General features: G+C 40.2%; 1 protein-coding gene across 4 annotated transcripts in view; it reads left to right on the top strand.

Moving 5' to 3' along the window:
* The first annotated feature begins 3720 nt into the window (after positions 1-3720).
* LOC139368650 (E3 ubiquitin-protein ligase MIB2-like) overlaps positions 3721-12514 on the top strand; it is a 72296-nt gene continuing 63502 nt past the window's right edge. For 2 of the 4 annotated variants that reach the window (XM_071107807.1, XM_071107806.1), the window contains exon 1: positions 11479-11598. In XM_071107807.1, the coding sequence (XP_070963908.1) occupies positions 11532-11598 (67 nt within the window). In that variant the 5' untranslated portion in view covers positions 11479-11531. Of the gene's footprint in view, positions 3848-11478; positions 11599-12514 lie in introns of those variants that run through there. The other 2 variants (XM_071107808.1, XM_071107809.1) reach the window with 2 other exon arrangements.

Genomic DNA, 12514 nt, shown 5'->3' with positions numbered 1-12514 from the left:
TTACTGCTTATCACTTATTAACCATAATTTATTCACATTATTTGTTTTATTTGATACATACATTTTTTCATTCTAAGTCATCTCATCTCTATAGAGCTGCTGCCTATGCTGTCTGACAAATTCACTATTTTAGTAGTTCTTCAAAGTAAAAAAGGCATGCTTTTTATATGACTGATGAATGACAAAGTATCAAACACTTAGATCATGTATTTTTAGGTAGTGATACCAGTGGTGTAAAGTACTTAAGTAAAAAGTGCTACTCAAGTAGTTTTGGGGGGGTATTTGTGCTTTACTTTACTATTTATATTTTTGACAGCTTTTACTCCACTACATTCCTACAGTGCCTTGCAAAGGTATTCACCCCCTTGGCGTTGCTCCTATTTTGTTGCATTACAACCTGTAATTTGGATTTTGTGTAATGGACATACACAAAATATACCAAACTGGTGAAGTGAAATAAAACAAATGTCTTATTTCAAAAAATTATAAAAAGAGAAGTGGTGCGTGCATATTTATTCACCCCCTTTGCTATGAAGCCCCTAAATAAGATCTGGTGCAACCAATTACCTTCAGAAGTCACATAATTAGTTAAATAAAGTCCACCTGTGTGCAATCTAAGTGTCACGTGATCTGTCACATGATCTCAGTATATATACACCTGTTCTGAAAGGCCCCAGAGTCTGCAACACCACTAAGCAAGGGGGACCACCAAGCAAGCAGCACCATGAAGACCGAGGAGCTCTCAAAACAGGTCAGGGACAAAGTTGTGGAGAGGTACAGATCAGGGTTGGGTTATAAAAACATATCTGAAACTTTGAACATCCCACTGAGCACCATTAAATCCATTATTAAATAATGGAAAGGATATGGCACCACAACAAACCTGCCAAGAGAGGGCCACCCACAAACCCACGGACCAGGCAAGGAGGGCATTAATCAGAGAGGCAACAAAGAGACCAAAGATAACCCTGAAGGAGCTGCAAAGCTCCATAGCTGAGATTGGAGTATCTGTCCATAGGACCACTTTAAGCTGTACACTTTACGGAAGAGTGGCCAGAAAAAAGCCATTGCTTAAAGAAAAAAACAAGCAAAAACGTTTAGTGTTCTCCAAAAGGCATGTGGGAGACTCCCCAAACATATGAAAGAAGGTACTCTGGTCAGATGAGACTAAAATGTAGTTTTTTGGCCATCAAGGATAACGCTATGTCTGGGGCAAATCCAACACCTCTCATCACCCCGAGACTAACCATCCCTGTGGGTATGTTTTTCATCGGCAGGGACTGGGAAACTGGTTAGAATTGAAGGAATGATGGATGGCGCTAAATACAGGGAGATTCTTGAGGGAAAGCTATTTACATCTTCCAGAGATTTGAGACTGGGACGGAGGTTCACCTTCCAGCAGGACAATGACTCTAAGCATACTGCTAAAGCAACACGCTAGTGGTTTACGGGGAAACATTTTAAAAGTCTTGGAATGGCCTAGTCAAAGTCCAGACCTCAATAAAATTGAAAATCTGTGGTATGACTTAAAGATTGCTGTACACCAGTGGAACCCATCCAACTTGAAGGAGCTGGAGCAGTTTTGCCTTGAAGAATGGGCAAAAATCCAAGTGGCTAGATGTGCCCAGCTTTTAGAGCCATACCCCAAGAGACTTGCAGCTGTAATTGCTGCAGAAGGTGCCTCTACAATGTATTGACTTTGGGAGGGGGGGGGGGGGGGTGTATATAGTTATGCACGCTCAAGTTTTCTGTTTTTTTGTCTTATATCTTGTTTGTTCCACAGTGAAAAATATTTTGCATCTTCAAAGTGGTAGGCATGTTGTGTAAATCAACAAATCCCCTCAAATCTATTTTAATTCCAGGTTGTAAGGCAACAAAATAGGAAAAATACCAAGGGGGTGAATACTTTTGCAAGCCACTGTAAATAAAACAATGTATTTTTACTCCATACATTTTCCCTGACACCCAAAAGTACTCGTTACATTTCGAATGCTTAGCAGAACAGGAAAATGGTCCAATTCACACATCAGGAGAACATCCCTGGTCATCCCTACTGCCTCTTATCTGGCAGACTCACTAAACACAAATGCTTAATTTGTAAATTATGTCTGAGTGTTTGAGTGCCCCTGGCTATCCGTAAATAACTAAAAACTAGAAAATTGTGTTGTCTGGTTTGCTTAATATAAGGAATGTAAGATTATACTTTTACTTTTGATACTTAAGTATATTTTAGCAATTACATTTACTTTAGTATTTAAAACCGAATACTTTGACTTTTACTAAAGTAGTATTTTATTGAGTGACTCACTTTTACTTGAGTAATTTTCTACTAAGGTATTTTTTATTTTACTGATACCATGCAAAGCAACTGTTTTCTGTCCCTCAAACTTTATTTTTTCTCTGTCTGCTCCACACAGACCCGACAGTAAGTGAGCACGCAATGGATTACGGTCATTGTAGTGGATTACCACGTTTTCTGTGCTAAACTATGTAGAATATTGGTTTGTTTGAAACTTCAACTCCCTACTACATCGCACGGTTTGAGATTGATCTGATTTATCTTTACATAAATTTAGCATCAAGCTCACAGAAAAAAAAAAACCTACGAAATGGAATTCAAATAATTTCACCAATGTAGGTCAATTGGTTATTTACAACCCCCAAAATAACAGACTTTTCGGTTAATCATTCAGCACTAATGTTGAAAAAATTTGACTGCAGAATTTATTACCCAGCCTTGAATCAATGATGCTGTCGGTCTGATCAAGGAGTCAATCTGCTAGTTAAATTACGTTACTGGATAGGTGACAAACTATGTCCTCTGAGCAGGCTATTGTTATTTAATGTTTACAGGAAACATAAATATATTCAACACATGAATAGATAGATACATTTTATGCAGGGGTTAGCCACCCAGCTATTTCTGTGCATGAGAAAACAAGAAGTGACGCACTGTATTTCCTACACAATTCATTGTATGGGCACAGATAGAACAATGAGCCAGATGTTTCACCGGATGTGCAAATCTGAAGCATCCTGTTGGCTTTTTCACCCACCACCAAATATGAGAGGAAGCCCAGTGGCTGGCGGTGGGAGAAGATGGAGAACAAATATAGAAAACCCGTTGTCAAATGACAATTTAAAATATTTTGTTTTCCACTGAGACAGCTTTTAAACAAATTAAAACAGAACTGAAAAGGAGAATAACAATCTAAACGAAACGTGTCCATATTTAGTCCATTGAATATTTAAATATATTTTTAAAGAAAAAACAATCATAAATGCAACAAAACAAGAGAATGCAAACACATTTATGTATCTCTTCAAAGCGAAAAAGATGATTTTGGCCAATGTTCTGCTTATTTTCTCATCTATTAAACATTTGATCTCAGTACAGTTTTCTGTTCCCCAAACTAGACTCTGTTACGGAGAGTGGACTAGGTTTAGTAGACTTTACCCTTTGCCAAAGTTTTTAAAGTTGCTTGTTTAGAAGGTGTTCAAGGGCAAATTGAGTTAATGCACACGCCCACTTCAGAGTTCCCTAACCGAAATATGCAAATAGATGCTAGAACATGCCAATAGGATCACGCTAGCTAGTGCCTGGCTCGGCCCACCTCCTTGTTTGTTCTGCCCACTATGGTTAATTTGCCCCCATTGGAAACGACAGGCTGTGGTCTATCTTGGGTTAGTTATAAGAAATCTTTGGTATGGGCGTGAGGTTGACTGGCTAGGTTGCAACTTGCTAGTTAGCCAATCAACTTCCGTCCTGAGCACAGCAGACGTTAACCATGACCATAGACACCCATATGGAGTTACACGTTAACACCGATTAAATATTTGAAGTCGGGTAAGGAAAGCACGACAACATTTTTTTCGAACTAGTAGCTTAGCTAAAATGTTAGCTAAACGTTTTTAGAGTTAGCTAGCTAAATGTGTGCTAGCTAGCTAACGTTAGCTTATCATGACTACCAGCTGTACCAATGAATGTAGCTAACGTAATGCATATCAGGGGTGTAAATGATCCGTTAAGGCGATTCTGTTGCAAAACGTTTCGTCTGTTTGTAAACGTTTTGCAACAGAAACCGTTTACTCCAAACGGAAAACGTTTCTATTGGATAAATGCAGGTAGGTCCCTCCCCGTTTCGTTCAGGTTGGTTCTGTTTGGATCTTAAACGGTAAACGTTTTCACGACGTATTCAATAAACCTCAGTCCATGCATGGCAGCTGTTGTCGCCTAATGTCATTATGGCCATTGAAAATGATAGAATTCCGGACATTTTAAGCAGCTTTGTGGATTGCACTTTAATGTAGATCCACTTACTTTCACACATTTAAAACCCACGTGGGTCTAACGTTACACCTATACCTCCTGAAATTCAGGAGTAGCCAGTGTTTACATTGTGTGTCAGTGAAGTAGTTTATGTTCATTTGGTGACAAATTAATTACATTTTTGTAGGTTGATTGGCTAAACTAGCAACATTAGACCTGCCGCCAAAGAATAGCCTCAAAGCCTCAATATAGTTGTATTGCATAAATGAAGTCAGCTACATAATAAGTAGGCCTATGCCTTTAGTTAGCCCAAGGCCTTTATCAGGGGTGGCAGGTAGCCTAATGGTTAGAGCTTTGGACAAGTAACCGAAAGGTTGCAAGATCGAATCCCTGAGCTGACAAGGTAAAAATCTGTAGTTCTTCCCCTGAACAAGGCAGTTAACCCACTGTTCCTAGGCCGCCATTGAAAATAAGAATTTGTTCTTAACTGACTTGCCTAGTTAAATAAAGGTAAAAAAATATATACATGAAAATCTCTGTTTTGCCTAACATTGCACCCTGTTTGGTTTCAATAGCAGATGTGAGCCTGCTTCTTCACTGGTATCAGAAAAGTGTGATAACTGTTAAAGATAAACTCCAGATTTTGATGATAACATTTCCTCATTGCTGCCCAATGCCCCTGATTTGCAATGACCCCTCTCTGGGGTGACCCATTGATTTGCATACTCCTCAGCCAGAATAAATATTTGCCTAGTCCACTGCAAAGATGCATGTGATACATCCCCCATTGCAACTACTGCTGAAAAAAATCATAAGGAAAAACAATGTCTAGCCTTGCTAAAATGTGATACAAATACAGAGATTTGCACACTCCTCAGGCAGAAGAAATACTTGCTAAGTGCCGCTCGTCCATATATTTATATATTCTTAATTCCTTTACTTATATAATTTGGGAAATTGTTAGATATTGTTCGATATTACTGCACTGTTGGAGATAGAAACACAAGCATTTCGCTACACCTGCAATAACATCTGCTAAACACGTGTATGTGACCAATAAGATTAGATTTTGAGTAGGCTATTGTAGCCTTGAGTTGTGGTGGTTCAGGTGCTGTTATTAGCACACATTCTTTCTAAACAGAGGTCTTAGAATCAATCGTTTTTGAGTGATGTTTGACTGGACTGGACTGTGTTGCTGTTTCTGTCTAGTTTGTCACCATTGTTTGATATTAGCTTGGCTAATGTTCTTAAGGCTGTTTTGGGACAATGAGGTTATCACTGTCTATCCTACCATACAGGATATGTGATAATTTGCTCTGTATTACTCAAAAATGAATCCTATGTGCCCCTACACTTGAGCTATGCCTCATGGGTTTGTTTGAGTGTTCCTTCTAGCCTAGTATACATTAAGCTGTTTTTTCATTTATTGACATTGATCAGACATCTCTGATTGTTGAAAAATCACAGGCATTATGCCTATCCAGTTTATGTGTATTGCTAAGATGCTGCTGCTGAAAGTTGTCTGAAACTTGGAAGTGCAGAATATGACTTGTGCGTGGGTCTTTCTATAAACTAGGGTACCAGTGAGGATTTCCTACACTGGACAACTTGTTACAGCTGTTTCTCATGTCATTACATTACATTAAGATTTCAGGGGGAAACATAGCTATATTCAATCAAATTCACCAGTTGATTTAAAACCTATGTTTAACCCTTTCTCATGGTTGGTGTCTTGACGGATTTGTCCAAAATCGTGTAACATAAAACATTACTTTTCTGTCCTAGCATTTATGACAGTGTAAGTTGTCGTTATAGCATATATCAGTTAAATTAGACACTGAACGTTAACACTGTAAGAATTCTGTCTCTAGAGGTTGGACAGTTTTTTTTGTATAGAGATCTCAGAAATTAAGTGTAACTACATTTCGTGTCTCCTTATGTGATGGGGTGAAAACAGTTTTCATGGGCACGCAAATCCCCCAAAATGTACATTACCAGTTAAAGGTTTGGACACACCTACTCATTTAATGTTTTTTCTTTATTTTTACTATATTCTACATTGTATAATAATAGTGAAGACATCCAAACTATGAAATAACACATATGGAATCATGTACAGTTGAAGTTGGAAGTTTACACACACCTTAGCCAAATACATTTAAACTCAGTTTTTCACAATTCCTGACATTTTATCCTAGTAAAAAATCCCTGTCTTAGGTAAGTTAGGATCACCACTTTATTTTAAGAATGTTAAATGTCAGAATAATAGATTTCAGTTTTTATTTCTTTCATCACATTCCCAGTGGGTCAGAAGTTTACATACACTCAATTAGTATTTGGTAGCATTGCCTTTCAATTGTTTAACTTGGGTCAAATGTTTCGAGTAGCTTTTCACAAGCTCCCACAATAGGTTGGGTGAATTTTGGACCATTCCTCCTGACAGAGCTGGTGAAACTGAGTCAAGTTTGTAGGCATCCTTGCTCTCACACGCTATTTCACTTCTGCCCACAAATTTTCTATAGGATTGAGGTCGGCTGCCACCACCATGGTTCACGGTTGGAATGGTGTTTTTCAGCTTGCAAGCCTCCCCCTTTTTCCTCCAAATATAACGATGGTCATTATGGCCAAACAGTTATATTTTTGTTTCATCAGACCAGAGGACATTTCTCAAAAAAGTACGATCTTTGTCCCCATGTGCAGTTGCAAACCGTAGTCTGGGTTTTTTATGACGGTTTTGGAGCAGCGGCTTCTTCCTTGCTGAGCGTCCTTTCAGGTTATGTAAATATAGGACTCGTTTTACTGTGGATATAGACACTTTTGTACCTGTTACCTCCAGCATCTTCACAAGGTCTTTTGCTGTTGTTCTGGAATTGATTTGCACTTTTCGCACCAAAGTACGTTCATCTCTAGGAGACAGAACGCGTCTCCTTCCTGAGTGGTATAACGGCTGCCTGGTCTCATGGTGTTTGTACTTGCGTACTATTGTTCGTACAAGCTTTTGGAAATTGCTCCCAAGGATGAACCAGAATTGTGGAGGTCTGCAATTGTTTTTCTGAGGTCTTGGCTGATTTCTTTTGATTTTCCCATGATGTCAAGCAAAAAGGCACTGAGTTTGAAGGTAGGCCTTGAAATACATTCACAGGTACACCTCCAATTGACTCAAATGATATCAATTAGCCTATCAGAAGCTTCTAAAGCCATGACAATATTTTCTGGAATTTTCCAAGCTGTTTAAAGGCACAGTCAACTTAGTGTATGTAAACTTCTGACCCACTGGAATTGTTATACAGTGAATTATAAGTGAAATAATATGTCTGTAAGCAATGGTTGGAAAAATTACTTGTCATGTACAAAGTAGATGTCCTAACTGACTTGCCGAAACTATAGTTTGTTAACAGGAAATTTGTGGAGTGGTTGAAAAACAAGTTTTAATGACTCCAACCTAAGTGTATGTAAACTTACAACTTCAACTGTGCATACATACATACATACATACATACATGCATACATACATACATACATACATACATACATACATACATACATACAGTGGGGAGAACAAGTATTTGATAAAGTTGACCAAATATTAAGTTCTGCTTTTCTGATGTATCAAATACTTATGTCATGCAATAAAATGCTAATTAATTACTTAAAAATCATACAATGTGATTTTCTGGATTTTTGTTTTAGATTCTGTCTCTCACAGTTGAAGTGTACCTATGATAAAAATTACAGACCTCTACATGCTTTGTAAGTAGGAAAACCTGCAAAATCAAATACTTGTTCTCCCCACTGTACATACATACATACATACATACATACAGTGCCTTCAGAAACTATTCATACCCCTTTGACTTATTCCACATTTTGATGTTACAGCCTGACTTCAAAATGGATGAAAACATTTTATCTCACCCATCTCCACACAATACCCCATAATGACAAAGTGAAAACAGGTTTTTAGAAATGTTTGCAAATGTATTCCAAATGAAATATATCTTGTTTACATAAGTATTAACACCATTGAGTCAATACTTTGTAGAATCACCTTTGGCAGATATTGCAGCTGTGAGTCTTTCTGGGTAAGTCTCTAAGAGCTTTCCACATCTGGATTGGGCAACATTTTGCCCATTATTCTTGAAAAAATTATTCAAGTTCTGTCCAAATGATCCCATATTGATGTCACTTGTTAAATCCACTTCAATCAGTGTAGATTAAGGGGAGGGAACCGGTTAAAGAAGGATTTTTAAGCCTGGCGACAATTTAGACATGGATTGTGTATATGTGCCATTCAGAGGGTGACAGGGCAAGACAAAAGATCTCAGTGCCTTTGATCGGGGTATGGTAGTAGGTGGCAGGCGCACCGGTTTGAGTGTGCCAAGAACTGCAACATTGCTGGGTTTTTCACACTCCGTAGTTTCCCGTGTGTATCAAGAATAGTCCACCACCGAAAGGACATCCAGCCAACTTGAAAAAATCTGCGGGAAGCATTGGCGTCAACATGGGCCAGCATCCCTGTTAAACACTTTCAACACCTTATAGAGTTGAGGCTCTATCTCTTTTTTTTCTGTGTGAAAAACACAGAACTCTGCATTAACGAGACCCCTGGGGTGTGTCCGTTTGAAGGGACCAGTATCGAGAGCTATCCGGCTAGTAACAGTGACTAAGGTTCAGGGCAGGGCACTGGGCGGAGGCCGGCTAGTGGTGACTATTTAACACTCTGATGGCCGGGAGATAAACAGCTTCAATCAGTCTCTCGGTCCCAGCTTTGAAGCACCTTTACTGTCTCCTTCTTCTAGATGGTAGCGGGGTGACAGGGGTCCTTGATTATTTTATTTGCCTTCATGTGACACAGGGGACTGTTTAAGTTCTGGAGGGCAGGCAGTGTGCCCTTATGCATTCGGCTGACCCCACCACCCTCTTGAGAGCCCTGCGATTTGCGGAAGGTGCAATCGCCATACCAAGCGGTGATACAGCCAGACAGGATGCTCTCAATGGTGCATCTGTAGAAGTTTGTGATGGTCTTAGGGGCCAAGCCAAATTTCTTCAGTCTCCTGAATTTGAAGAGGCACTGTTGCGCCTTCTTCACCACACTGTCTGTGTGAAGGGACCATTTCAGGTCGTCAGTGATGTGCACGCTGAGGAATTTGAAGCTTTTGACCCTCTCCACTCCGGCCCCGTCAATCTCAATCTGCTGTGTGGCGCACCACAACCCCCTGCTCCTCCTTTTCATTGGCTAGTTGGCAGTAGGAATGTCAGCTGCATATTAGGTAGCTTGTTCATGAGCCAGTGACTGTTAGTAGAATGGCTGGCTGCAAAATGCACTGTCCTGTCCGGTCCATGCCCTCCACAGCTGTGCCCATTACTGTATTACTGTGCTGTTCAAGGCTGTGAGAACACACACTACCCCCATTTCTCTTCCCTTGCTATACCTCAACACACACGCACACACACACTCAGGTCTACTCACAGTCCGTGATTGAAAATTGGAACCAATGCCAGGTGCTCATTCTTCAAGTCCCCATCCATCCTGCCCCTTTTCTAACACAGAAAAGCACAGCCTTTCTCCAAACACACTGCCCCTCCCTTCCCCCAGCTCTCGCTGCCCCTCCCCCTCATCTCGGTTCTCCGGCTGTCTGTTCACTGGCAGCAGAAAGAGAGAGAGAGGTGTCCCTGGGTATGGAAAGGAAGCTGTGCAGTGCAGTGTGTAAAATACGCACACAGGCATAGTGTGTTGGTGAGGGAGACAACGCATACCCGTGTGTGTCACCGGTGTTCGACAGTAACAACGGATTTAGCAGCTGAAGAGAATCCCGTCCGCCTGTGTGTGAGAGTGGGTGTGTACGTGTGCATGCATGCACGCCAACCCGAATGGCCTGCCTGGGCAGCCAATTTCCTCACTGCCCTCCTCCTTTGATAATCTCTGCTGACACTGCACACAAAGGACTAAACGCTGGCCGCATCCTCCAGAAAGACCCTCTTCACTCTGCTTCTCTGCCTGTCTCGTTCCGATTACCCACAACCAGGCTGGCTACAGGGAGGATGCTGCTGCCGTAACGCTGTATGCCTGCTGCTACATCACCTCTTGTTACTGGGCTGCTACCTCCTTCCTTCACCTTCTCCTCTGCTGGTCCATTCTGCTGGTCCAGTCCCCCTCCACCACAGCACAGCGCTCTAGACCCAGGATCCTCCCCCCTCTCAATCTCTCACTGGAGGTGTTCCTAGACTGCTGGTAGAACCGTTGCATGGTCTCTTTCTCCTCACCATCTTGCGCTGATCTGAGGAGGCTGTCGCCGCTGCCTCCTCTCCTCCTCTGTTTTTTGTCTCGCTGACTGTGCCGCACGCGTCTATTCCAACAGGTAAACCTGCGAACCGAGCCACAAATTTGTAGCCGTGACACAATATTTCACAAAATTGGCGCTAGTTTCAGTGCGATATGAGAATGATATTTGGAAATTCAGACAGTAATGTTGTGCCCTATCACACTTCTGGTAATGCAGTGCATGTGTTGCTTTTAATGTTGCTATAGCTATTTAATTGTTTCGGTTTGAAGGATCACTAAAATTAGAGGAGTGTCTTTTGAAAACATGGCTGTATCCTGGAAACGTTTGTGTATTTTTTTAAACTTTGAAATGGAGCATCTTATTAGAAATGGAGCAATCTTACTAGATTTTTTTTCTTTATTGATAAATAGGACAGGACTGTCTCTTTTCCAGTAGTGCACAATGAATGGTGGACAAGGGAAATATTTTAATATTCTATATTATTATTAATAATATTTTATTGTTTGAGATTGAGGTGGCAAATCTCGGAAAATTGTTTAGAAATTATGAGTTAGACAAATTTCTCACGTGAAAGGTATGCTATTTGATCATGTGCCCAGCTATGAGAATAATTTTACACATGTAATTTAATTACCTCAAAATGTGGATTGATCTAAGGGCCTACTCTAAATATTCAAAGCTATCATCAGTAGTCCTACTTCTGTAAGTCATCAGTGATATGAACGCAGTTAGTGATACAGGACTACCATGGGGCTATTGCTACAACCCTTTGACAGACTTTCTTTACCTTGTTTTTCTGTCACAGATAGTGAGTACAGCATGTTTCGTTCCAAAAACAAAGAGCAAACTTCACCCCAAAGCAAATACTGTAGGATAGAAATGGCTTGAACATGTATATTCCTCTGATACCAGGATGACTGGTCCATAGTGCTAAGACAGTCACATTGACAAGGCAATGACACAGCACAAAGCTGCTCATGGTGTCCTGTGACTCTGGAATAGAGCTCTTTGAGATGTTCAGGAGTGGGATGAAGATCATGGGGAGTGAGTTTACTTCTCTCTTTTTACAAACTAGTGGATATACTGACTCAATGTTGCATTATTTGGAGCTTTGATATAATACAGAAATATAATACTCAGTAGGGTTGGGTACTGTTCAGGCTTCTGTTCAGATATTGTGTTTATGATTGTTATGTGGTTTGTGATAATGGTTCAGAGGCTCTGGGATGCAAAAATTGCTTCTTTCTCAGTCACAGGGTGTCCAGTGAGGGTACATTGAGTTTTTGCCACATTCTGGCAATTTTCAATATGACTTAGGTCTAATTACACACCAAATTATATATTAAAAAAAATAAAAATAAATAATAATATATATATATATAACGAACACTGCTTTACTCCAGTTGGAATATACTGATTCAGTCAATAATTACCTTGTACAGCAAGTTACATCAAATCAAAACCAGGGAAGTCACGAGCCTGAAATGGAAAACGGCAAATTAAGTTGGTCCAGGGTGAGCTACGTGATGCAATCTTGCCAGATGGGTTGTTTATCCAGTATCCATATTAATTTTCAGAAAACCCTGCATCACCAGATGTTTCTGACATGTGTCAGTTCCATCAAGATTCCACCAAGTACCCAGCCTAATTCTAGCAATACACACAGCCTATATGGGGCGGCAGGGTAGCCTAGTGGTTAGAGCAAACTAGTAACCGAAAGGATGTAAGTTCGAATCCCTGAGCTGACAAGGTACAAATCTGTCGTTCTACCCCTGAACAGGTAGTTAACCCATTGTTCCTAGGCTGTCATTGAAAATAAGAATTTGTTCTTAACTGACTTGCCTAGTTAAATAAAGGTAAAATAAAAATATACTTCAAATGTGTGTATGTCTAGCCCTAGCATAGGCCTATATGATTAAATAAATAATTATCCAGATAAGATGTAGAATGTAAAGATGTA

The sequence above is a fragment of the Oncorhynchus clarkii genome, chromosome 16 (genome assembly GCF_045791955.1).
Source record: "Oncorhynchus clarkii lewisi isolate Uvic-CL-2024 chromosome 16, UVic_Ocla_1.0, whole genome shotgun sequence".
Classification (NCBI taxonomy): Eukaryota; Metazoa; Chordata; class Actinopteri; order Salmoniformes; family Salmonidae; genus Oncorhynchus; species Oncorhynchus clarkii.
Note: the sequence above shows the minus strand (reverse complement) of the source record. Positions and strands in the feature narration are given on the sequence as shown.